At 39.1% G+C, this 26,962-nt stretch overlaps 1 protein-coding gene across 2 annotated transcripts; it reads right to left on the bottom strand.

Annotated features, from left to right (window-relative positions):
• Positions 1-256: 256 nt before the first annotated feature.
• On the bottom strand, positions 257-26,348 carry TMEM196 (transmembrane protein 196). Of its 2 annotated transcripts, XM_013941548.2 has the most exons (5): positions 17,016-17,180; positions 6,474-6,530; positions 4,353-4,607; positions 2,409-2,482; positions 257-287 (listed from the first exon to the last, which is right to left on the bottom strand). In XM_013941548.2, exons 1-5 carry the CDS (start codon positions 17,178-17,180, stop codon positions 281-283), a joined length of 558 nt encoding a protein of 185 aa, XP_013797002.1. In that variant the 3' UTR covers positions 257-280. The 2 variants fall into 2 exon arrangements, with proteins under 2 accessions (XP_013797002.1, XP_013797005.2); XM_013941551.2 differs by lacking the exons at positions 257-287; positions 17,016-17,180 and adding an exon at positions 26,290-26,348 and having other exon boundaries at positions 2,342-2,482.
• Positions 26,349-26,962: the final 614 nt, after the last annotated feature.

Below are 26,962 nucleotides of genomic sequence, written 5' to 3'. Positions count from 1 at the left end.
TAGAGAGTAGCCAGGAAGTGAATAAATATTGTATATCCGCAAAATACGTAGGAGACAAATTTTGAATATGTTTCTAAAAGGGAAATGCAACCGTGCTGTTCTGCAGTTGTGACATCTGAGCCATAAAAGCTAAGATAGTTCCATTTTCTCAATTTCCTGGAGTCATTTTTTTTTCCTGAAGAAAATTCTAAAAATACTTCATTCTGTGGAACTTTTTAAATCTCTTAGTATACACTTCCATTATAAATCAGATGTGGGCCACCATTGCTTAGGTTGTCTGTCATTTCCTGCAACAAGAATAGAAAACATTGATTAAAATTAAAATTATTTTATGTTGTTGGAAATTTATTTACCTAAGGGTGTAATAAATATTTAGCAAACTCTGATTGCCACATATTCAGAGCAGCTTTACATTTTTTATTGGCTTGATAAATCTCACTGTAAAACTAAAAAAAAAAATCACATTTCTTTTCTTCCTACATAAATTCAGTACATTTGAAAGCTGCTAGACTGATTGTCCAGGAGTTGGATGTTACTCTCAGACCACATGTATAACACTGATGGCATCAGTGTAAGTTTTCTCACAGTGTCCTTTGAACGTGCCTCAACTCAGACTTGTGTGGTAACCTACAAAGGAACAAGATGGTCATTCAGTCTTCATTTGCATTCAACCCTTTTCCTCTGCTGACTTGCTACAAACAGATGTCATTTGATATTAGCTGGGATAGACATTTTGGGAGGTAGGTCTAGATCCAAGTAGGAATTAAGGGCTCTGATGCCTGAGGGGAGACTGCATGCCTTGGGATGGGACTGATTTTGATTTTCCCTTAATATGCCAGACTACAATTTTTGGCTGTGCAGCAATTGCTACTCAATTAACTTATGAGTCATCCCAAAGTAAGTTGACCTGCTCATGAGTCAGAATCCTAAGGCACCCAAAACAAAACTTTTTTGGATTTAGATTTTGTAAGTCTCAAATTGCAATACAAAACAATGCCTACTTAGCAGCTGTTGAAGCCTGCATTCATTAAGCACTCCTCTGACCTTCAAGGCTGCAAAGCCACATGGAGTTCGTGTTCAAAACTGCCTAATTCTGAGCGGCCCTTGGTCTATTTCACACCCAAATTCAGTCAGGATGCAGAAACAAGGTACTGCTGATTATGTTGAGTGATAGGCCTCAGTGAATATCCAACTAGGCCAACAGGAACAGGCACATATAAAAATGCAGTTTCAGCTACTCTTTTCAAATTCAAATAGGTGAGGTGGGGTTGCCAATGTTATGCTAGTGCTAAAATATTTGCTCGAGAACTAGTAACTCTTCTCTGCCTGAAAAGATTAAAATTCACCTCTTCCACCTTCTAGGTACAAGTGGAGGAAATGGGAAAGAAAAGGGATTTGTTTGTCACCCTTCTTGTTGACTTTTCTATGAAGAAAGTAAAGCAAGATTTATTTGGCTAAACAGAAAGAGAAAGAGAAACAGGGAAAGAAAGAAAGAAAGAGAAAGAACAAAAGAAAGAAAGAAAGACAAAGAATGGAAGAACAAGAAAGAATGAAAGGATGAACAAGAAGAAAGAAAGAAAGAAAAAGATTAACTCTGGGCTGGGGGTAGGGCTTGGGGTTCTTCATAGGGAGAAGAAAAATTCTGGGGCCTAGATCTTATTCGCAGTCTGTCTCTTTCTCTCTTTCTCCTTTTAATCTATAACACGATGTATAAACAGTTCTGGAGGCAGAGACCAGAACAAAGTTTCACATAAAGTGGAGACACTGGTGCCTCCTCTCTCAGGTAATAGCAGCTACTACCAGTGCCTAAGTCCTTTATTGGATCTCGCCTGAAGATACTAGTCAGGTGGGAAATAGACAGAGAACTCCAAAGCCATTTCACATTAACTATCAATCAGCTACAAGTTGATAGTAATGTTCTATCAGAAGGCTACCCATGAGTGAGTGACCAAGAAATGTAAGTTTCCTTTTCACAGTTCTACCACTTGAATCCTCTGCAGACATTAGCTATTAGAATATCATCAGAATTTCATAAAATATTGAAAATCATTTATTTTCTCTGATATTTCTATTCTAAAGAATAAAAGTATTAATAAGTTAAAAATGATACTGAATTCAAGAAAGGAAGGAGCACACAGATTAGAAGCAGCGTGAATCAATGGTGGCGACATCCAAATAGGAGCATTTGGATGTCTGTAACTAGGGTGGATATTTTAAATACTCAACTTACTTCCAAACTGCAGCATTCACCACGTAGAGTTATATCACCATCTGGAAGCACCATTCCTGATTTGGAGTGACATCACAGCATCAGCCAACTTTGATTAGCTGAAACTATGACTTCCTCTTAGAGGTGGCACTTCCTGAAGTGACATAACAACATGGTAGCTCCCTAGTGTTCAGCGTACCTTGGAGGTAACTCTGGTGTCGGGGGAACCACCGGGCAGCTGGGCAGGTCGGTTATTTCAATACCCCTCAATCTCTAATGTAAATATAACAATTATACAATAAATATAGCACAAACAAATGCACATGCAGTACATGTCTATATTACTGTATATCAGTAGTAATTTACAAAATAGCTTTATATATAAAATACTTTAAAACTATTTTCTTAATTAGGACCTAATTTAACATCACTTTTTAAGCTGCCTTCATTATTTTTAATGGCATGCTTTGAACTAGTGCACTCAGACCTGCTATCAGCAAGAGGTCCAAAGACTGTAGGTCTGAGAGGTCCCAAATCAGACCAATTGTGCATGCATACTTGATTCTACAACACATGTGCAGTGAGTCCACCACCTGTGGGGTGCATCCCACACTCACTGAGCACATGCTATAGAGTTGCTCTGCACATGCATCATGGTCCTTCATCTGGGATAAGTGGACATCTAGCAGTCTCCACTGCTGAGTGTCTAAAAGCCCGGCACATCAATGGGCAAGGAAGTGGAGTTATACACTACTCTTACGCATGGTCATCTGCTGCCCAAATTGATAGGGTTGGCAGATGTGTGTATTTTGAAAGATTTTTCTTCCCAGGCCATTTCTTTTTCTGCATTTTTCTCTTTCTCTCTCAGTAGGGCTTCCTCTTTGGTTTTGTTGAGGCAAGAGCCTTCCTCTTTGAAATGTAGGATCTAGCCCATCATCTACAAGATCATGGTGATACCTGCCTACCTCATCAGAATTCTGCTTAATTTTAAAATGAAAGGAAGAAAACTATCTCTTCCCTTGATTTTATTACCCTGTTTTATGTTAGTGTTGTAACCTATACTATTTAACTTTTTAAAACATTTTAAACTTTTTCTAAGGTGAATTCAATCTATATTTCTGCTTGGAATCTCATCTCAGTTAAGAAAGCAAAGAGTAGTGACAAAACATTTTTAGTTATTGGACTATTCACAGCTACATCTTGTTTTTCTGGGAATCTGAAAACGTTCTATGGTATGAATGAATTAATCCTCACTCTGCTATTCAGAGGACTCAGTAAATATGATACAGCCTGTTGAACTTAAGTATAATTCAGACTTGCACATGGCAGTTTAGATGAGCAGTCCAACTGACTTCTGTTCCCTTCTCTAGTTACTTCTCAAATGAAAGGCACAGGACATTAAGCCCAAACATAAAGCCCAGGATGCCAGTGAACATACTCCTTGAATATGAATCAGATCCCTAACTCCAAGAAGCCAGTTTCAAGAATTCTATTTAATTAATTCTTTTGTCCTACATGCTCAGTTTTGGAACCTTTAATTTAAGCACCTAAACATGTATGTAGACACCTTGGTAAGCCTCCTTTTAACAGAGAAAGGTGGTTAATGCTCAGTGCCCCTGCAAATCAGACCAGTTTCATTTAGGTGTCTAAACATGCCCTTAGGTGCTTAGATTTAGTCATCTAGGTTTGCAAACTGTTTTTTTGTGTTTAAATAACCTATTGTATAAGCTGAGTACTTGGGAGAGGAGGAAATTGATTAAATTCTGGAAGCATGCAATGATGTGGTTACAGAAAGCATTCTGTGCTTTTTCACAGTACAATACATTGTAATCCATATTAATACAGCTTCCAATTATTTATGAAGTGCTATATTTAGCAGCTAAGCCCTTGAATAGCTATACAATGGAATTATGTTGAAAATGGATGTACTTCATTGAAATGAAGGTACTGCAAATATACAGTACCTAAAAATAGCTTCATACAATGCAACATAATAAAGCTTAAACAGAATGGCAGCATTTCATTTCCCAGACTCTCTTTCTCATATAAAATGGAAAATACACCTATTGCCAATTGTATATGTTAACACATATGATAGCTTTTTAAGAGAAGCAGAACAAATAAGGAAACACACACGACTCACTTTTTCTGCCATTTCATGGGAGTGATGCAATGAATGCTCTCTTTCTGAGAACATTCGCCTTTGTTCATAGCTGGCTAGCCGACAAGTGAGCCATGAAGAAAGGGTGCAACCGCCGATTCCAATGCATGCAAGAGACATGGAGGCAAGATGCAAAGAATAGAGAGCAGAAGACTTCTTTGTCAGAGCACGAAGAAATTGAAAATTTAAGATTCCTCCAATTAGTCCACAGATGCAACAGGCAGAAAAAAGTATCATCTGTCAGGAAAGACAAGAGAGGTTATGTCACAGTTACATTTTTCAGAGACAGTCATTCATATCAAAAATGAGGATAACCATAATTCAATGCTTTGATAGCATCATGGATCACAAAGCACTTCACAGACACCCATTTCCCCTACAGAACGGGGGAATTCATTTCCCCCTCAGCTCCCACAGAGCTCCAAGGGAATACAGTACCCTCTGGCATACGAGAGTTAAGAGTGATGGTAAATAAAAGATAAAGGTAGGTAAAATGAGTTGCCCAGCTTAAAAACAAGTCGATGAAAAGACTGCACTAGGACACAAATCTTCTGACCTCCAGTTTTCATTCAAAACACTAACATGGCAGAATGTGTCATAGTTTTCTATTGTGTGGTTTCTATTGTGCAGTTTCTCACCACTTCTCAGGAGTGAATGCCTCATGTGTTTGTGCTTAATCTCTCTTGCTTTGCACCTGACCGTGCCTCTCATTCGGTTCTAATTTTCCCAGTCAGGTAACAGTCTGGAGGTAGCTTTTGTGGGGACTTCAAATTTGTTCAAGGTGAATGCGCTGGACAAAGAAGCAACAGAAACAACAAAGAAATCTGAAATGCAGCTCTACAGAGGGTCAGTGTGGTGACTAGGTCTTTTTTACTTAGCTAAAATGTTTCTGGGAACCTTTGAAGGATGTGCAATAGGCTACAATTAATGGGACATGTTTAAAGATCTCCTATCACTTTGGACATGAAGATGCCACCTGTTGTTCAGGATGCTCTTGAGTCACAAATCACTCAAGGCCAAAAGACCTTTGGACCTCATGGACACATTGTTAAATATTTATCTTATTTACTTCCCCAGATGCTGTTGGCCTGTCAAATGTTGGTCTAGGTGAACATTTGATGTGACTTAGTATGGCTTTATATATCTACTTATGTGCTGTGGTAGAAACAATTGTAGAGCCTCACAGATCACTGGTATCCAGTGGACCACTTCTGTACACAGCTGGGATGTGAATTTCATCAAGAATGTGGCATTCAGACTATATTTGGCAGTCCATGGGAAATCAACTATAACATGATGCCACCGGAACAGACAGCTGTTAGAAACTATGTTCCACATAATTTAAGATATGAGATTATGATTATAATGGAGTTTAGAATAGTTCATTGATGTTCGAAAAAAACCTGAGAGACCTTGATTCACTTGACACTAATGCTAGTTATACATGACTTCCATGTGTATGGCAGGATAACCAAGCTGACAGAAACCTAAAACCAGACATTATCACTTACAATAGGATCACGTTTTTAACATACAGATAAAATGGCCACAGTTGTTTTGGGGGTAATAACATTTTGCTGTAGTCAGAAAAATGACTGTACTTCTGATTCTTATAAGAAACAAAATATCTGTCATCATTTTAAAAATGGCTTATTCATGATTCGGATTGCAAAAAGCCTTCATATTAAAAACAGTAAACAGTTACAATATCTAAAATCAAACTTGGTCAGCAACCTCACCGAGGTAGCAGCCCAGTCCTGCCACACTTTACAGAAATGGGCTCCCTGAAGAAAAAAAGATACAATCCAGTGAAGTTACTGGGGATCTTTCTCTTGACTTGTCACAGATTTTTGTCAAGAGGTTTTCCATCCAGAGAGGATAAATAGAGGTGCATAGCTTAAATATGCATGATCTAAATAGGCCATTTTTGCCTTGTTTTGCTTGATTAACCAAAAGTACCAATTGCTTTTTTTGGACTGCTGTCTTGCAATTTTCACTAACTTTTTATCAGAAACACTTGGACATGGTAAGTCCCAAGAGTTCAAGTTAGATCAGTTTGCCTTTCAAATACTTATGTGTTATATATATAGTGGAAAAACTTACAACAAGTCCAGATTTTTTTTTGGCGCACAATATTCCACATATACCGCAAAGCAGAAACTGCAAAGAAAAAAAAACAATTATTTCATCATTTAAGATCTTGAGTTTAAATCCTGCTGTGTTGTTGTAGGTTAGGCAATTGTTATGGTTGTGTCAGCATTTTTATTGCAAACCTTATATTTCAGAAACTTATAACTCAGCCATAAACACATTTATCTAAGAAAAAAACTGGAATGCAAAGTCAGCCTGAGGATGATTACTCATAAAAATATATATATATAAAAAAAAAAGGAAGGCCTATTTTTAAGCTGCTTGTGTAAACAAACATGAAAAACATTACCAGCAAAAGATGCCTTTTTACCCATCCTTTGCTCAGAAAAGAATTTTAGCAAGATGGTAGTCAGTGATCCAGATCACACTTCTGATACTTTCAAGCGTTACTGAGGTATTTATTGGCCTGATCCTGCAGTGTGAACCACTGAAGTGTCATAGATGAATTGTCCTCAAGACAGTAGAGCTCTGTGCAAGAATACAATTCAGTCACCTACATGAATGCAAATGCTGAGCGCATCTGTTGATATAGCTGCAATGAGCATGCAGGACAAGCTGCTTCAGATTCTAGATAACCTGCTGTGCAAGAGATAGCAGGAAGGATCCTTTCCTTCTTTTTTCATGCAGTTCTCTTTCACAAATTGATCTGACAATTGTGGCACCTAGCATTAGGCAAAAACTGATTAACATAAACAAAAACACCCTATATCAGCTGATATGAACATATGTTAATACTTTTTAATTTAGTCTGCTTCACCTGTGTCAATGACCAATGACTTTCTCTGATGTCTCTTTTTCCTCCTACCAAAAAAGTTTGATCGGGGAAACAGTTAGTGAACAATCCCTAAGGGAACAGTCATGGTAGGAACTACAGTAGTTGTGTGAAAGCAATAAGGCCTTCTCCAAATGTCTGTAATACTATGAGAAGATTTCTTTGATACCTCATAAACTCCTTTATTAAGAAAGCTATGCTACTTATTCTTAGTAAAGATAACCCTACACCCCTATGGGAGGTAATTATATAGTTTTAAAACTGTTTTTTTCCACATCCTTTTTGCACTGCAGGGGGATTTCTAGCAAAAAGTTTACTTGATCTTGATTTAGGATTAAATCACAGGACAGACATGGCTATTACATAAGAAGTGAGAAAAAATTAAGCAGTTTCTATACAGCATTCAGGATCCATATAATATATTGCATATACATCTCATTGACCCTCCAAAATTTCGCAATTTCAGTATTTCAGTTGAGGAGTGGTTTTAATGCATAGTTCATCTACCCCCTCCCAACCCCAAATAGTTCATGCATATAGCTAGGTATAAGCCTTGAGGTGATGTATTTTTGCTCAGAATTAGGCCCATTGAATCAGCTGGCCACAATTAGCATGGCTAAATTTTGCATGTTATTTACCTCTATATTAAGCACAGAATATGAGCTTAATACTAGTCTGTTAATGGGAAGGGCTGGGTAATGTAAGCCATGGTTCTGAATGAGTCAGGAGATACACTATACAACAGGTAACTGCTACTAGATCTCATCAGTTGGAATAGCAATCTAAAACAAATGGGGACAGCTCCCTCTGCCCCTTTCTTCCCACAGGCAGTGGATTTCAGCTCATAACTAGCACATCTGCCTTGTAAGTTTTTACTCGGGCTTTATGTGAAATTTTAGTTTCACTCCAAGTTCTGTCATTGCAGATTGACTTCAACTTAAGTCATATTTCAGATTTTCACGCATAGTGTTTTGTCTTTCTCAGCACTAATGCAGAAACCTCAAACAATTCTTTGTTCAAGACATCACTGTAATTAAGGCTTATTCATTCAGACGTGATAAGGCAAACTAAATAATGTCATTTCTCTCTGTAGCGATTGAATAGGAGTAAAAGGAAAATTTTGCAAAAAGAAAAGAAATTTATGAGTTATAGAAAGCTCACAGAAAAGATCTGGAAGATACCATCAAAGATAATTTCAGCTTGTAACAAGTGTTCCTTAACCACTGTAAAAAAGAAAATGTTCTACATTTCCAAAGCAGTTTCTGATAATTCACCTTCAGAGCTGAAAGGCTAGGTCACAGATTTTTTCAAGAATGCTCTATTTCTGCTCCTGTTAAAGTCAATGTATTCTTTATCATTGATTTCAATGGGAGAAGACTCTCTATTTCCGTTCTACAATAATGCTTTTGCAAGCCAAAAGGGCAAAGTAGGGCAATCTGTTTGGGATGAACTAGTTGTTTTAGCCTTGCATGTGACCAACAAGCAACAAGCAAATTACAGATTTACTGAGCATTAAAACCCACCACTCTGGGCAATTTTGCTTTCTCTTAACTGTTTTTCACAGACAGGGAACAAAACCTTTCATACCACCAGTATATGTTGTTGTATACTTATCTCATATTACTTAAGATATTTCCCAGTGGAAATCCAAGAAAGCAGTGAATAAGCCAACCTGCAAGACCTAAGGTACTGACCTCCCAAAAATCAGGAATTATTACTTTAGTCCATATTCCATTCCATATGAACATATTAAAAAGCTTGGAATAAAAAAGACTTGGGCAGTAGCAAAGGAGTACTGTTTGGGGACTTTTACATGACTGTTTTATATTCGCAGAGAAAAGTCTTGCCCAAAAAACAGTACGATCATTTATTTATGACAGTAGACATTTTGCTGTTAAAACCAATGAATAAATTTGAGTCACAGTGTCAGGCAATTAAACCTCATGAAAAGCTTTGAAAATGTTAAGCCAAGTTCATTGCCCTCTTTTGAGACTCTAGAGGATTCTGATTAACTGGAAACAGTGGAAATCTGCTTTACAGAGAAAATATTAATGATGCCCTGGGCACTAGAATGTAGCTCATATAGAGTTAACTTAGTGAGACTTCTCAAAATAGAGACTGTGGGAGATTGGATGATACAATCTGATCATTGCTTCTTCATAGATAAACTAGGCACGAAGGAATTTTTCATTGGTGCTACAGTAATTTCCTGTAAAAGTTTTGAAGTGCCAGTGCTGTGGATAGCAGTAGTGAAAGGTATATAGGAGGAATTAGGTCACTTGTTTGTACCAGTAAAAGGATGTGAGTACAAATCAGGCTCAGAAGAAATTTCCTCTGTTTATCCCGGTTTATCTTTTAATTTTGAACTCTTCTATTTTATAATACTGCCAACTGGAATACAGCAAGTCAGGGGTTCTGCTGCCCATTCTTGGGTATGTGGAAAGTGTCCATTCTTGGCTATCCTCGAAGGCTTCATCTTCATGCCAATATGTTTATGTTTATTTAAACTTAACTTCTAATTGTTGAGCTACCGTGGACTACAGTTTCCCCATGGATAACTAACAATGTCATGATGAGGCCTTGCATCTTTCTACATGATAACTGGTTATCCTTGGTTGATTTTTGCCTACCTTTTGTACTCTTAAATGTAACTACATTTTCTAACATAGTCAAAACAGAAGTAGGTTAAGGCAACCACACTTATGCTAAAAATACAGTAAATCAGGAGTGGAAAGGAAATACGTCATCAGAGATAAGCTCCTTATAAAGATCACTTATCCAAGTGTTCACAACGCATGAATGAGGCCAAGACATTTTGTGAAGGATGAGCTAAATGAGTAAGCCCTCCAAGATGGCCTAGGAGCCAGACAGGGACCTTCAGCTGGGACTTGTTAAAGCAGGTGTTTCACTGTTGGACTTTTTTTTTTTTAATTATTCCTCAGAAAATTCTTATAGAGCTAAAAGATCAGAATCTCATTTAATAACCTGCACAGATCACTGTTTGTCAGCAAGTCCCATTATTTCTAAAGTTTTAACATGAAACCATAAATATTTCAATAGGAACATACCCGAAGTTACAATGCAAACATTTCATCAAGTACATAATTATCTAGGATTGCTTATGGCTGCAGACTTAATCATACTTACTATGATACACAATATTTCATGTCAAGACTTGCAGAGGGAGGTGGGGATTCAATATATCATGTATATGTACCTCTCCTGAGTATAGATCTTTAGAATGGGTAGACCAGTAGAAGATCTAAGGAAAGATACTCCAAAGCACAAAAGCTACTTAGACTCCTCTTGAGACTCAATGGGCTGTGAGTGCTTCTGTTCCCCTTTCAGGGAAGATTTACTGAGGTCATAGTGGAGTTAGAGTCCTGTTAGCTGTAGTGTGGTTGCAGAGTGATGCAGTAATGCCTGTTTGGCTGTGGAGCCTTTGCCATTCGCATTGCATCTGTGTTTGCCTTCCATATGCACATTTGAAAATCTCCCTTTTGGTCTGTTGAACCTTGGAATAAAGAACCAAAGACCTCCCAGAAAAGGAGATCAATTATTTTGAGCCTGTTTGAATTTACTTTATATTAAATACGGGCTTGGAACAAAACCTCAGATCTAAATACCCAGAAATTTGGGGTAAGGAGGCTGAAATTTCAATTTGGGTTCAAGTTCTGTGGTTTGGACCCATTTCTATTTCATGTTTTCTGAAACAAAGGATTTGGCTTTGTTCTCTTACTCCTAGAAAAAGTGGGCTTTCTTACTTTTAGTCTGAAAAAAAGATTCAGTTTTAGTTATATTCACAGGGAGTCAAAGATTTGTTTGTTTCCATCATGCAGAAGAAAAGGAATTGCTTTTATTTTTTATATTGAACCTAGGTAACCTTTCTTTCCTCTATTTTGAGGAGACAAAAGCAATGGTGAGTGTAATTCCCTTGAGAAAATGAGAACTGTCTATGGAAAATCTTTCTGGAGAGCCTGAAGAAAATATTAGAGAAATCTGCCTGGGTTTCTCTATGGACTGTTTGACCGCCAGTTATTGTTCGTGACACAGACTGTGTATGTGGCCCAAACTACATACACTGCATGGAAAGCCCTCCAGCATGCAGGGTCATATGTATAAGTCTGAGGAAATACAGGAAGGAGAATTATTCCAAATCTAAGTTGGAATACAGCACAGTGAAAATGCAATCATATCATACCTATTCAAATAATCCCCCAACTGGGAGAATGAAGCATCAAATCAGAATCAACAGCTTCACTTTTATCTACTCTTATTGGGCACCAAACCATGAAACTTGAGTTTTGCAATAAGAATATACAACTTTAAGAGAAGAGAGGGAAAACCCAGGAGTCTGAAATAAGTAACATCTAGAAAGGATCTTTCTATTTAACAGTGACGTTGCTTCAGCTCCACCCAAATGAGAAAAATGCTGAAATCCCTAATGGGTGAGCTGAGCAGAGAAGATGTCTCTAATTGTAACTTTTCTTTGAAGTAGCATTTCAGGACAAGGGTTAAGCCTTCTTAGTGCAGGCATAAAGGGCACAGTCAGGAAAACAAAAACATCAAACTAGAGGGAAATGGTGACAAGCAAAGAGTTAGCCTAGATAGTAGGTTTGCCTTTTACCTCCATAGTGAAATACAATAATCATTGCAAAAGAAGGACAGAAAACACTAATGGTGCTGCTTTGATTGTGAAGACAGGACTGTCTAGCTGTCTGCAAGTCATCCAGATCCAGAACCAGAAGATACAGGGTTGCCACAGCCCACCCCTCTGCGCCACCAAATCTGTCATGTTGAGAGGGAGGCTGTGCTTTTCTGGGTAAGGTGCTGTGCTAAAGTGTGTCTAACGTGAACTAGTACCTTGACCTGGAAATGTGCTGTGTGGCCATATCACCTCAGCTGGGACTACGGTTCCCCCTGATTTGCCAGATTCAAACCCAGATTTAGGCAGTTTAAATTCCACCCAGTCCCTGTGGTTAGTGTTTCCTTTCAATTCATTCTAGGCCTTCACACAGGCTTTATAAATAGGAAGAGCTGTTTAGAAGGACCAAGGGAAATTTACAAGTGGATCTCTGGACCTGAATGTCTGCCTGCCATCACCGATTAAAAAAAATATCCAGCACTCTGGATAAACACCCAAAATCTCACACAGCACAGAAGAAAAATGTTTATTTACTTGTTTAGAGCCTACCCAGAATAGCAATTGATGCTCTATTTTATTATTTTGTATCAAATATTTCATTTAGAGTATGACCACTTTCCTCTCAAAAAATAATAAATTAAAAATTGTTCCCTGCAGACTAACTAAAGCCTTAGCTCAGCAAAACATTTAAGCAGATGCTTAAATGCAGTCTATAGTCAGCAAATCCTCTTAAATACAAGTCAGGCACTAAAAGTCCCCTTGGATAGTCCATCTTCCAAACTGGTCTTTCTTTCTGGAGGGTCTGAATGATAAAGAAAACCTGCTGAACACTGAAAGGCAGATCCTCAGCTGGAGTGAACTGACCAAGCTCCCACTTTGGTACCTCCTCCCTCATCTATAGATACAGAGCTCTCTCCAGCCTCCACTGAACTAACTGGCAGTGCTGTAGTTCATTTCATCAGGAGCAGAAGCCAGCCAGAAATATGGTCAGTTTGATGAAAATACAATGCACGTGTTAAAATTAAGTAGGATCACATCTGTGTTTTGTCCACATGCTAAACAATAATGTGAATTTTTAGTATTCTTTTGAAAAAATAGTTTGACTGTTCTTTGCCAAAAGAAACTTGGCAGCAGTAATAAGTAGATACTGCAAAAATTAATGTTTTAAAATTTTAGACCACCAACATTGAGTCAACAATCCAAAATTATATCTTGCTCTGGGAGAGTTCCATACTGATTGAACCTTCAAATCTCAGATGAAATAGTCATTGAAATCAAGTATTTTAAGTGCCAACTTGGAGAAAATTTCTATAGCCAAACTATAAATGCAGATTTCTAATGGGCAGGCAGACTTCCACTGTGATACAACCACAAATCATGGAAACAATAACTATGCCTGTACAGACAGGCAGACAACATCCAGAGAATGCATATCACTTTGATACATTTAGATATTTGTCTTCATGAAGGAAGAAACTATCATTCTTGAGGGGCATAGCCATAAGTGAATCATCATGTATCTCCCTTGTTAGTGAAGATAAATGGCATATTTGACTAAAGATGTGTTTTTTTCTTTCTCATTCTCTCTCTGTGAGAGAATATCATTTACAGCAAGGGCTTATCCACTTCTGCACATTAAATGAGAATTAGAGCCATATATATACATATATGTGTGAATAAATGCTCACAAATTGTAGTGATACTGAATGCAACCATGATATTCTAAATTAAGATGATGTCTTGGATGGAGAATATTTGACAATTTAAAAATATCTGAATACTTTTTGAAAGATTATCTTCTGATGTCTTTTACTTGTGCAAAAGCCTTTGCTATGGATGCTGTCACTCTTGCTATGGTCTTTGGTTAGATATTTTCTATGGTGCATCATGTAATTGAATTGGAATGGTGGGCTTCAGAAATATACCTTGATTTCTGGTTACTGGGAGGTACTGAGTCCAGCCAGTGGAGTAGATTATACCAACACAACCATAACAAACAGAAATAAAATCTAGAAATCAACAACACATTCATCTTAGTATTTATGGGATTATTTGACCTTTTTTTGATAATTTATCAGTTGTGGCCTATTTGAAAGAGAATAGATTGCATATGATATAAAATAATTAGAAAGCCATCTCCACTTGCTCCAGATAATTTTGGAAGTCCATCACACCTTCAGCTGTTTTCTTCTGGCTATTAAACAACTCTTACTATCACAATCCAGTTCAACTCCAGTGAGAACAACAGATCTAGAATCTGTTTTCCCATTTCCATGCATTTTTGATGTAGACATTCTCTAGGCTTTCCACTTCTCCACTGTTGTCTACTCTACTTTCCCTGGCTTGCTCATACATAATGCAAAGCATGCAATGATGAGAGCACTTCAGCCCATGCTTAGCTTCACTTGCATCTCTAATTCCATGGGTGAAATTCACATGCTTAAAGTTAGTTGTGTTAGTAAATTATCTGGCTGAATGGAGACTGTGAACAAAAAGAACAACTCTTTCTAAGAAAGCTAATGTGCTTCAAATGCAAAACATCATAGGGACACAAGTATAGCTAGATAAAATGTGCATGATTTTAAGATGCACAAATTTGGGGGAATTCAGGTTAAAGTTTCCATGGTGATGCTATCTTCATCTATTTCCTAATGAACTTGGGCCCCTGCTGAGATCCCCCCGCATAGGTAAGGATAGAACAAGGTCAAAAGTTTTCAGTATATTCCACATAAATTACTAGAGGAGACATGGCATTGTTGAACTTAACTCTACTGGTTTGCATCTTGGCTTGTCAAAGTAGAGTTTTTCCTTTAAGATCACTTTCTTTTCCTCATCATTCATTTCTCAAAGGAAAACCTTGATTCAACAGTTGTGAATCAGAAAAAAGAACATGCTTTGTGCAAGATATATCCTTTTATCCAGCCAACATGAGCTCAGTGTAAGATCCAGTGGGCAGAAAGGAGGTTTGTGCCACTTTTGCAGCATCACAATTCTGAAGATTACATGAGTTTAGGTTGTTTTAATTTGGGCCTAGTTACCCATGGCCCTAAGCATCCCTGGAGAACAGTAGGTGTCTGGCCCCTTTCTTGTCCTGTCTCACCTGCTAGCCTTCTAGGCCAAAGAACACAATCAGACAATTTGAATTGCTAGAGAGGTACAAAGAGGATGCTGTAATGGTGACAATTTTGACCAAAGATCTCCAGTTCCAGGCAAAATAAGTAAGCCCTTACAACCATGTCACTCCACTCTGCATATCTCTGTGATTTCCCATCTCCTCTGCTGCATGAAACATAAGCTGCTTGCTTTCACTTTCCAGTTGCTTTGTGGCTTCTCTCTGCCTATCCAACCTGCCGTTGTTTGCTCAGTTCCTAGCAGATGATTCCTGCCTCTGGCTGGCTCTGGGTGCGGGCACCCTTCACCCACCTGTTACATATTCAAATAAGTCCCTTTGGGTTTCCTGCTGTGCTTTTGCCCTCACACTTGGGGAGAATTTCCTATAAACATCTGCAAAATCATTTCATTGTCCTCTGTCTTATTCCTCTCTAAAACTCTACCACAAAAAGCTTGAAATCAGCCAGACTGCTGGTATGTTAATGCAACCACCTGTTATACCAATCAGTTTTGGTGTGTTGTTTCTTTATACTCTCTCACTCCATTTTATTCTACTTCTGTCCCTTGTGTTATACATTGATTATAAGGTCCTTGGAGCCAACATCTGATGTAGTAGGATCTTAATCTATGACTGTTTAATACGAACTCTAGGGTAACAGAAACAATAAGAATGAATGAGGCAGTTGTGCAGGAAATATGCATCATCATGAAATGGTATCAGCTGTGATTGCACTGTCACAAAAATTGCTGCATAAAATACTAATCTTACTGAATGGCCAGAACTCAGATTTCAGTGAAACCCAGGATACTACCCTCTGTCACTAAATCTTCAGATAGACACATGTTTTTGAGTAATCTTTTTTCTTCATCAGCAATCACCAGAAACCTCCCTTCTCTGAAGTGATTTTGATAGCATCATTACCTGTTGGCCAGTGTCCTATATTATTTTGTCTTCATTGTCTTATCTTACCTACCTGTTCTGCAGTGCAGAATTATGCCTGTATTTATATACTGCCATAGATACTTATGACACTACTGTTGTCAATAATTAATAACTATTGACAGTGGGAATATTACATGGAACACTTTGTCAGAATGAATCTATAAATTATATGAGGTTACACTGTTGAATAACCGAGAGGTTTTTTTGCATTTAACAACATATCTCAAGCAAAGCAAACAATCCTTTTAGAAATTCTGCTGTTCAATCCAAGCTGACCAAAACAGCTTTAGAGTTCAAAAATGCCCACTCATGTTTAGGCTAAATATTCAATATTTCCTATTCCTTGTTTCATGAGTATAAATAACCATTTGGAGGAAAATACTTCCTAGAAACATGTATATCTCAAACTGAAAAAAATAAGAAAGGTTTTAAGAAGTGAGAAATGATCTCTATGAACACACTTCTGTTAACCCATTATTGGTGTTTGATTTTTGTGTTCATTTTGCTAGAAGCTCAGGGTGCCTAGATCAGGAGACCATATCTTTCCTTTTCCTTACCATTTCCTCTTTCCTCCAAAGAACTCAGAACTCAGCTGACATACCCTTGACATTATTTTAAAGCACCTTTTGTCAGTCTTGTCATAAGGAACAGGGCTGCTGTTTTTAAAAGCAAAACTCGTAGTCAATTCAAAGATTGCAAGCTACGGCCCAAGCTACTTCATGTTGGAAACACTCAAGGCATCAGGCTTTCCCAGGTGAGAGAATGGGTTCACAGAAAGTTCAATTGTTTACAGCAAAATCGAGAAAAGAAAAGGAGAGAGAAGAAAGGGGTCCCCCCACCCCAACACACACATACATCTCTCCCTCCCCACGAGGATGCAGACTCTGCCCCATGCACATCGGAAATGGACCCAGTGAGGCTCCCGGCGCAGCATGCACACGCGGAAGGGAAGGGAGGGGATGCCTTAGCACGATCTGATCATCACCATAAAGAGTTAAAGAGAGAGTGAAATGGCTAACGTACACACACCCCGCTCCATACCGGAGAAGAGTCTCCCAGCTGAGGTTTATGCTCTGTGAGGACCAGGCTGAAACTGACCGCCCCCACGGCCACGCTGGACACCCCTAACCCTATCTCCAGCACGGAGAGCACCAGGAGGCTCCCGATGATCTGGCTGCTGGTGCACATCCTCCTCGGTCATCCTTCCTTCCCGATCAGCCGGGGAAACCGCGCATCCGCCTTCTCCTCCGGCGCTCCGGCGGCCCTAAGTCGCCCCCAAACTTTTCTTCTTTCGCCGGCAGCCGGGGCGAAGCGTCGCATCCGCGGCCGGCGGGCGCTGCCGAGGGGCGGCGGGGCGGCCCCGAGCCGAGCCGCGCCGCGCCGCGCAGCCCCGCGCCGCGCCGGCCCCGAGCGCGGAGCCGCCGCGGAGCTCTCCAAGGTGCCGCCGCCTCCTCGCCGGCCCCGCGGCGGGGACAGGGTGCCGCTGCCGCCCGGCGCGGCGGCGGGCAGCGCAGGCGGGGTGCAGCGCCGCGCTCCTCTCAGGGGCTGCGCCTCCTCCAGAAAAGTCGACCTTGTCTGCTCTCCTCCTGCGCTCTCATTGAAATGACCTCACTGGGATTTTTTTTTCATTGTTATTATTTTCCCCCCTCCTCTCTCTTCCCGGGTTGGGAGGGTGGGGGAGAGGAGTGTGGCGAGCCCACCCCAGCTATATTTATGTATGAATCTAGACCCAATGCACAGGCGAGGCGCTACGGCAGCCCCGCCCCAGGGCCACAAGGCACGGCACCTTCCTCTGGTCCTCCCCCACCCCGGCCCCCTGGCTCACACCCCTCCTCCGTCCCGCGCCCACCGGGCTGGCAGCAGGAAGGGGCAAGCTGTGGCAGGGCCGGCTGCAGGGTGCTGCCATGCAATGTTGCCGAGACAGGTAAAAGATGAGCCCCCTTCATGGGGTTCCCTCATGAAGGCCTCCCTCCTCCCATGTGCTGCTGTCAAAATGCAGGAGGAAGTCCATCCTCCTCTTGTATTAGTAAAAGAGCTGGAGTGTATCATGTCTCACCACTGCAAAACTCTGTCTTCTCTTCCAAAACCCTATTGCCCAGATAGGTAACTACTGTAGCCATTCCTGTTGCACCAACAACAGCCAGAACTGTGTCAGCCCTAAAGCAAATGAACAACAAAGCAAAATATAACAACAAAGAAATTCAGAATTGCAACTTGAACCATACTGGATTGCTTTTGGTACTAATCTTTAATTCTGCTGCACAGATACAGAGAATGCTTGGCTACTCTGACTGCAGTTTAATAATCCATAAGTGCTGCACAATATGGTAACCCATAAACATTCAGTCTAGCACCTTGGTTCTCCTAAATATGGATCACCAACCCTCGAACAGTTATATTAATAACAGGGCATGATCTAGATCATGATTCAAAAACATCAACGTCCTGCAGGGCACAGTTAATTTTCTCCAGATATGTTCTAATTTTATATTCTAAACATAACATATATGTAATTTTTCCTTGTATACAAAAATCTGGAATTTTTCCCCTGTATGGAAATCCCACACTCAGACATCAGAATCCAGAAAGGCAATCTGGACTTATCCATCATTATGGTGGCATATTTTGGAGTCTAGAGCATGAAGTTAGTGGGGCCCTGACTGAACTTATTTTTTCAGGTCCCCAAACCTTTGTCTTATGTCTTGAGAAGACAGCCATAGAACTACAGTAATGAGAGGACATGGGATGCTAAACTGCTATTCTCCTGAATAAGCTACACATGTGTATTATATATGCTTGAGAAGATGAGCTCCATCATTAAAGGCCAGAATCTAGATCCCATTTGTAGAAATCCTACATACTTCATTGTTTTGAGTGGAGTTACACTGGTATCAAAGTCTATCACCCTAAGTTGTTTATATTCTGTAGGTATCTGAGAATGAAAGAAAGGAGTACTTAGACAGGATCTAAATGTTTTCTAACTTAAAACTTTACCTGCTTTATATTTTCTCAAACTTTTCTCAGTTCTTAGAAATAGAACAGGTGACTACTTTACATCTAAAGGAAAGCTGTAATGTAGTTAAAGCTAAATTGTCCCCTTTTCATCTCTTATGTTTTAAATGGCACCTGACATCTCTTATCATTAAAAATCAAGGCACAGCATAAAAGTTCCTAAGCTACTATATTTATGTGGGAGGATGGAGAAAGCACAGATTTTCAAGTACCCACATGGGTGTAGGAAGGTGTTTCTGCAATGACAGTATCCTTATTATGTCAGATTGTTATAAACGTTAGAGTGTGCTAAGGTGCAATGATTTTACTGCTCAGAGTATATTTTACCAGAACTATAAAAAACAGTGGTGATAAGAGGGGAATTGCATAATGACAGATATAATTAATATATTTAATACTTGCAGCCAGATAGAGTGCATGCCATATCAGGATAGAGCTCATGTGACAGAAGTAAGATTTCCATAAACAGCTTGTTTTATGTAACATTTCCACTTCAGTCATAATAAGCTGTCATAAAGATGGGGGAAAGAGACCTTGTGAAAAGTGTGGCCTAGATGGAGATCACTTGATGTGACAGTTATTAGAACAGGGATATAAAACTGGAACCCAATGACATAAGAGGAAATGCTCTTGGTGCCTGCTTTCTAATCTGCAGACTGTGGAGAGGTGAAGAGCTAAGCAAGACCTCAGTCACAGTTAATAACACTGTCCAGGAGGAGCTGTGTGAGTTATCTCTGTTTTGCACCCTTTCAAATAAAGACAGGAAGGAAATGTAATATTCTAATCATTATCTTTTTAAAATGAAAAGATACAGTCTCTGTCCATGTAATCACTTTAGTTTATTTGTACTATGGTGCTGCATCATCATTATGTGCTGATCTAGGCAAATAACTTTACACATGGGACTATTCATGCATACATTTTAGCACATGCTTACATCTTTGCAGCATTAAGGCACTCTTTTCCAGGGATATTTAACTACTTCCTGTCTCAACTGGCTGATTCTGAAATGTATTTCCTGTATTTCTGTTTCCCCGTAGTAAAAGGGTTATGATGTAATACTAAAAAAACAAAACAAAACAAAACAAAACAAAACAGCATGCCTGAAAGTTTTCCTTACATTGAAGAAAGTTAAATATTGAAACTCCGTCTCCAAAGTACAATTAACTACAGTCATGAGGGCTCTGGATTTTTAAATTTAAACTATTGGATTCATGAACAAAAGTCATCAATCTGATTCTGTTTGATTTCTTTGAAGAAAACCCTTTTTCTTCTTTTATATCACTAGAGGCTTTAAAAATGGTTCTTCACAAAAAGATTCTAGTCACACAGTGAGATGAAGGGTAATTGGATGACATACTATTGGAAATGAAGAAAAAGAAATTAAAGTACAAAGATTCATTTATACTAAGTCCCTTTTATACTGCTCTGATGGTGGAAAGGAGTCTCTGTCAGAGGAAATATAGTAGAAACACTAAGAGGCTTATAGCTTTTCCATTGGAAATGACCGATTTTATGCACATGCTTTTGAGCGTGTGATAGAGCTATGGTTTGCATAGCTCAGTACATCTTATTTAAGTGGATGAATTTATTCATTCCCTAATTCCATGTGTCTCTAAAACAGTACTGTAAAGAACTTTATTGTGAATGAGAACTGGGCATGTGGTAGCAGATCAGAATTCAGGCTATTGATTCCAATTCAGCCTAGGTAAATTGTGAATAAAATTGAAACTGCATATCTATCCCATGGCTGCTTATGAGAAATAAGTTGGCCCAGTTCCAAAAGGAGAGGTATCCTCCCCCTAAACTTCAGCATTACTTATATGTCAGGGTAAGGTGGCAGTCTTGGACAAATAAACAGAAATGTAAGTAGTCTTGGAAGCTGGATTACTCTTTTACCTTATAGGTGTTTTCTTCTAGCCGGTCTCAAACAATATTAATTGAGCTATCTTGAAATAAATGACATCATTGACTAAACGACTTCTTCCAAGGCATCCTTTGGGAAATGGAAAAATTCTGCTTCAAGGACTGCTAACGAATCTTCTTTTCACAGGCACCTTCTGTTTTCACCTTACTCTGCTGATGCCATCACTTTACACTGCTTTGTCACTTGGATCCCTTCAATTAAGTTTGACTGAAGCAAAAACAGTGTATAGTAGCACTCTAATGACAGATTTTAAGTGTTTGAGGTGATACATTGCCTTGTGTTTTACAAAGAGATGTCCACTGATTTCATTCTAAAACCAGGTGTATCAATTGCATCCTATCTATAGAAATGTGAACAAAACAACCTTTATAACAGTCCCTCTTTCTTTGTGCAAAATCAACTCGTAGTACATTTTATTCCTTAACTTGTTCATGCTCCAAATGAGCATGCACTGATGTTCTAAAATGGGAAGCAAAGCCCATCAGAATCTTAGGGAGGAGAAGACAAGAAGGGACTGTCATCGATTTTGTCTGTTTAAAATTCAATAGCCAGACAAACACTTTTGCTGAATGGGTAGCTCAGTTCCAGCAAAGCCAGGATCTGTGGCAGTTATGTAGCTGTTAAGGTTGTTAGGTCACAGTTGCTTTTCTTGGATCAAGTCCTTAAGGTATTGGCTTATAACACACACACATACACACACACACACAAAATCAGATGACATAGCCTAAAACTACTTGGTCTATGTCTCCGTTTGAGAGGAGTTAGGGATTTGTGATAGTCATTGAATGTTGAGTGGAATAAAAAGAAGGACAATTTTACCTCTTTTCAGATCCAGGTTGGGTAGTGGAAATTGGATAGACTCTATATAGCCCTAGTTAAAAGTGGCTAAATTACTTTTGCTTGCATTTTTTTCTTACTTACCTGCTAGTGACAGTGGAAGAACTGTTTACAGCTATGAGAAAATCTGTTTTCTTTAAGGCAATTTTTACTAATTTGGTTATATAGGAGAAGAATCCTCCTTGAATAGATGAGATCAAAAACCTGCATACAACTTCTAACTCTTCTTCTACTCATCAAAGTGTTAATGCTGATCCAGCTCTATAATAAGTGAGCAACTTGCAGTCAGTAAGTATTTGTACCTAAAATACCACTGGCAGGTAGGGTACATGTGAAATTATTTACCCCATGTTACATACAAGGATATGCATCACAGGTTATTTAAAATGACTTGCATAACATCATACAGAATGTCTGTAGCTGAACCAGGAAGGTCTCTTTTATCCAACATCAATGCCCTGTTAAATAAACGCTCTTTCTATGTTAATACAGTTTCTGTGGAAACAGCAGGAAAGTGTAATTATCAGAGAAGAATAAAGTTTTCCCAGGAACTGTGATTCTTTGGCTCCTCAGCAGATAAATTCCTGCCAGTGAAAATCCTCAGATGAATCTGCAGGAGTTGGAGGTCTGTGTTCCCCCTAGCAGCTCTATTCACAAGTATGACATACAGTGCTGAAATGCCGAATTAAAACAAATGCTCATCTGTTACTAACATGAATTTAATACTTGTAAAACAGTTCCTGCCCATTTCTTAGTGTAGTATCACTGTGCTAAACAGGCTGTCATAGGGATCTGGGGAGCATAAATTAGATGAAATGACATTAGTCAACCTAGAGGATGTGCTTTGTAGACCCTTCAACTGTGAAGGAGGCTGAAAAGGAGATATGACACATTTGGGAATCTGGAACTGAATGGAAATCTGGTTGATCTGGTGCCTATTTTTTACAAGGAACTCTTCTGAACTGTGTGTTCAAACACAGTATGTATAAAATCATTATATATATACCAGATTATCATTAAAATATTTACCTTCTGTCACAGAGTGGACAGACGCTTTATTGGGGACATAGGTGAGTTCAACTACACCCACTTCCCAAGAGCTCAGTTTGGGCCAGTGGTAGCCTCTCAGCACAGTTCCCTTTGAGATGGAGCTTTCTCTCTCTAGTAGGAGAAAGACGGTAAAGCAGTTAAGGAAGGGTTTCTGGGGATAGCATCTGTCTAGGGTAATGCCCTGCTGAGTAAGATCTAGATGTAAGGAAAAATGATATTGACATGGGATTAACAAGGGATTCAGGATTAAAGAAGGATGAAGAAAAAATTCTCCCTACTATGGAGAAGAAAGGCCTGGCTTGGAGCTATCTGCTTTTGGGGACAGAAGCAAAGAAGGCTGAGGACTGACAAGACTGGAGGCCAGCAACTTCTAGTTCTGAGCTGAACTATTATTTTATGTTAATAGCCAGAGGAGGACAACATTTTAAAAGAACCTGTTGTATTTGTTTCCATGAGGAAGGGAAATAGAGCCAACACTATACTTCTTAACAGTGTAGGCAAACATTACATTTTCCTACCCACTTTCATTCTTATTTTGGGGATAGCAAATGCAGTTTTGTGATGGTGGCAGCACAGTTTGTTGGAAAAGGGCGAGGAGGAGGCCAGGGAGGGATTACTGGGGACAGACAGGGCTGTAAAGTGTCAGTAGTGTTCATGGGTAAAGGAGTTTAGGAGGAATCAGTGATTGGCTTGGACAGTTTGGTAAGGCATGAAAGGAATGAGATGTGAGAGCATTTAGAAAGTAATGCAGATTCTTCTCTCCTGCTTACCCTTGTGAACACACACAGATTTGTCACCACATCCAAGCTCTTGCACATGAGTGTTTTGAGTATGTGAGAAGAGGAAGGTCAGGTAACACCATTCTTGCCACAGGAAGGGAGAAGAAGAAATAGGATGGGATAGAGATCTTAGATGCATTTGCTGAGGACTTCTACTTTTGATGCCAGGAGGTTGTAAGTTAAAAGTGTTGGAGCAAAGACTGTTCCGCATGCTCTAACCTGCCTTGTAGTATCTCTCATAGCTCCACTCCTGAAGCTTTGAAGCTATGAAAAGGTGTTAGAGAAGTACATGACACACACACAGCAACTCTGCAAGGAAAAGTCATTGCCATCCAGTGCCTCCCTATACCCAGCAATCATTCACACTACTGACACAGTGAGCATTTGGTGTAGACCACTTCTGAAGCCTGCCTACAGGCTCGAAGCTTTTGTACCTTATGTAATGCACTGCCATCCAGGGTGTGAGCATACATGAGTTATAAGATACAGTTCCTAGCACCAGCTATGCCACAAGGATCTCACTGACATCTTCTCAACACATCTCATTTTCATCTTGTCCTCTGGGATAAAACAAGCAGTTTTCAAATGACATTTATGTTGTCCCTGCTTATTCTGCTAGTTGGGCTGAACACTAAGCATACTGATCCAAAATAAAAAGGAACACAAATCTTTATCCCAGATCATTCATTCAGATGTAGTGCCCAGGAAAAATCTTGACTTGATCAACTTCTTTGTTTTAATACATTAACCTTGGATGTTCAAAACAAAGCAAAAGTGAGATAACATCATTACTGTCTGCTGTATAAACAGAATGTATAAACAGCTTCTGCAGGATAGTAAATTAAAGCGCTCTTTGAATTGTATGCCTTGCATAACCCATCTGACATTCTGCCTTCTTTCAGTCTCTGGCCTTCACTTTGTGGGGTAAGTTTCATATCCTACAAAAGTCCATTAAATCGAGATTTAATTAAACTCTTCCAATCTGAATGCAGTGAAGGTATTTTCTTACAGTACAGGCCATAATAAAGCATTCTGAAACTTAAAATGCCATGAAATGAGTGTCTAACTAGAACCTCAGTACATTATAGATCTGTCATCATTTTTTAGAATCCTGTAGTGCATTCAAGTAATAAAGGTTAGAAGGCATCTTAGTAATGTCAGCCCTAATATAGCACAGCACTCTAGTGTTTGTTCAAAATTCATCCTGTGAATGACACTTTCCTGAATGAGGATGGACCTAACACAAGTACAGTTAAATATGCACTCAAGGGCTTTGCTGAATCAGAGTCATTACAGCCTCCATCATGTAGATTCACAAAGCTCACATTTGCCTAAATGGGAGCATGGCCTGAATGAAGGCTAGAACAAACCTGCACAGGTTAAGTGGCCTGATGGACTGTATTACAGCTGCTGCTGTAGCCTAAGAATAGTGTCGAGCAAGAAGGTAGCACTTCTGACCCTCAGATCCGGTATCTGCTCCCATTTTTGGCTTTTGATACACTGTGGAAAGAGGCAGGGCCCAGGCTCCAGCCATTCCTTGCTCATATTCTTTGGATGAGCCATAAAGAAGATAACAGCTGGGAAAGAACCCTAAAAACCTGAAGCCAGGTAGGATAGTTTTGCAGATGAATAAAGACAGTGGTTATTTCCCCTTTGCCTACTCTTTTAATTAGATCAGAATCTGACTCCTACTGAGTAATTTTTTCCTCTGATGAGATGCATTGTCCTGAGCAAGTTCATGCAGCACGGGGGATCTGGGCTCTTACACAAGCAGATTTGAAATCGGATTTTCTTTTGTGGCATTATACTTTTGTAAAACAATTGTTACATTTTTGTGGCTAAGGTAGGCTGCAGAAGAACATAAAGAACATGATAAGAAAACTAAAAATGAAAGTATTTTGGGACTAAACTTTAACTATTCCTATTCTTTCAATGTTAGGCAAAAGATAGGAATTAATGATTAACAAAAAGCTTTTCCTTCAACTGTACATGCCTACATCAATCCCTTTTCTCTGCCAAACTAAAGTAATCATTTTTATAAGAAACACACCATATATAGAAAATAAAAAAGAGTCAAAAATGGTAAGCTCAGAGGCCATAGACTTGAAAGTGTGATTTGTCAATATGCCTGGAAATCATAGTTTTTCTTGAACTACTGCAGGAAAATGTTAGCTTTTATATTATATGATTTTATTAAGGATCTATTGATCTAATCCAGCTTCTTGTTCAGTTGATAGAAATCTTTCTACTCCATGAAATACAGGTTGCATTGGGTATATATGTATAATGGTTATTAACTGGTCAACATTTAATAGTAGTTTTCATGGCTGAAACATCACAGAGTATTTAGCTAGACTAAAATCGTACTACATCCATGTATAAAACTGAGTGCATTTTTGGTCAATTATTTCTCCACAATGATGACTTTTTTCAACAGCAGCTAGATCCATGGGCTGACTGGGAAGGCTGTCCAGTCACATCACTGTCATGGGACCATGTCATTAGGGCCAATGTTAACATCAGGAAGAGACCAAATGCACCTTGGCTTTTTTCACCTAATGAAACCACATCTGGGCTTTATATGAATATATGCTATAGCTTTAATATTTTAAGTTAGAATTCTGACCTTCCAGCTCATGAAAAGCAAGCATATCTGAAACAGTCACCACTAGTGACACACCACTAGACACACCTTGAGTCCTACTTGGTTGGTCCTCCGGATTGCTGTTTGCCCTCGGTGCATTTGGCTCCCATGGGTTTCAGTGAGATCAGTTCACATACATCTGAAAAAGAAAACAGATCTCATCATGAAAATCTCCCCTCATTTAGGTACTGCTGGTCTTGGTGCCAGGACACCTCTGCTTACACAGATGAGGGCTGAACTGTGACCTCCATGTAGTGGAACAAGATAGTGCACTTAGATTTGCATCTGAGTCTTAATGATCTGTGATCACATTGTACTGTTAATCAGCTCTCTGACTCTTCTGAATTAAAAGTTAAAAATACCAAGGCATCAATGAAGGAAGAGCTATATTACTTAGCTAAATTAATGATTAATTTAGTAGCATTTTAACCTGGGGTGAGCATGAAAAGAATGTAGCTCAGCAAAAACTGCTGAGCAACATCTTAATTGCAATTGTTTCAGGATAAAATACTGAGGGCACAGGAAGAATTACAAATAATGATCTTAAAATTGCATCCATCTGTCAGCAATTACTGTAGCTGAGAAATGCAAAATATTGCATACCTTCCCAACTAGCAGAATATTGAGTACTAGCTAATAGTAAATGACTGATTTTGTAATAATAATTTCTAACAGTCATATTGCAAGAATATTTTCACCTTTGTTTAGCACTTTCCATCTC

The sequence above is a fragment of the Apteryx mantelli genome, chromosome 2 (assembly GCF_036417845.1).
Source record: "Apteryx mantelli isolate bAptMan1 chromosome 2, bAptMan1.hap1, whole genome shotgun sequence".
Lineage (NCBI taxonomy): Eukaryota > Metazoa > Chordata > Aves > Apterygiformes > Apterygidae > Apteryx > Apteryx mantelli.
This window is presented reverse-complemented; position numbering and strand designations above follow the sequence as displayed.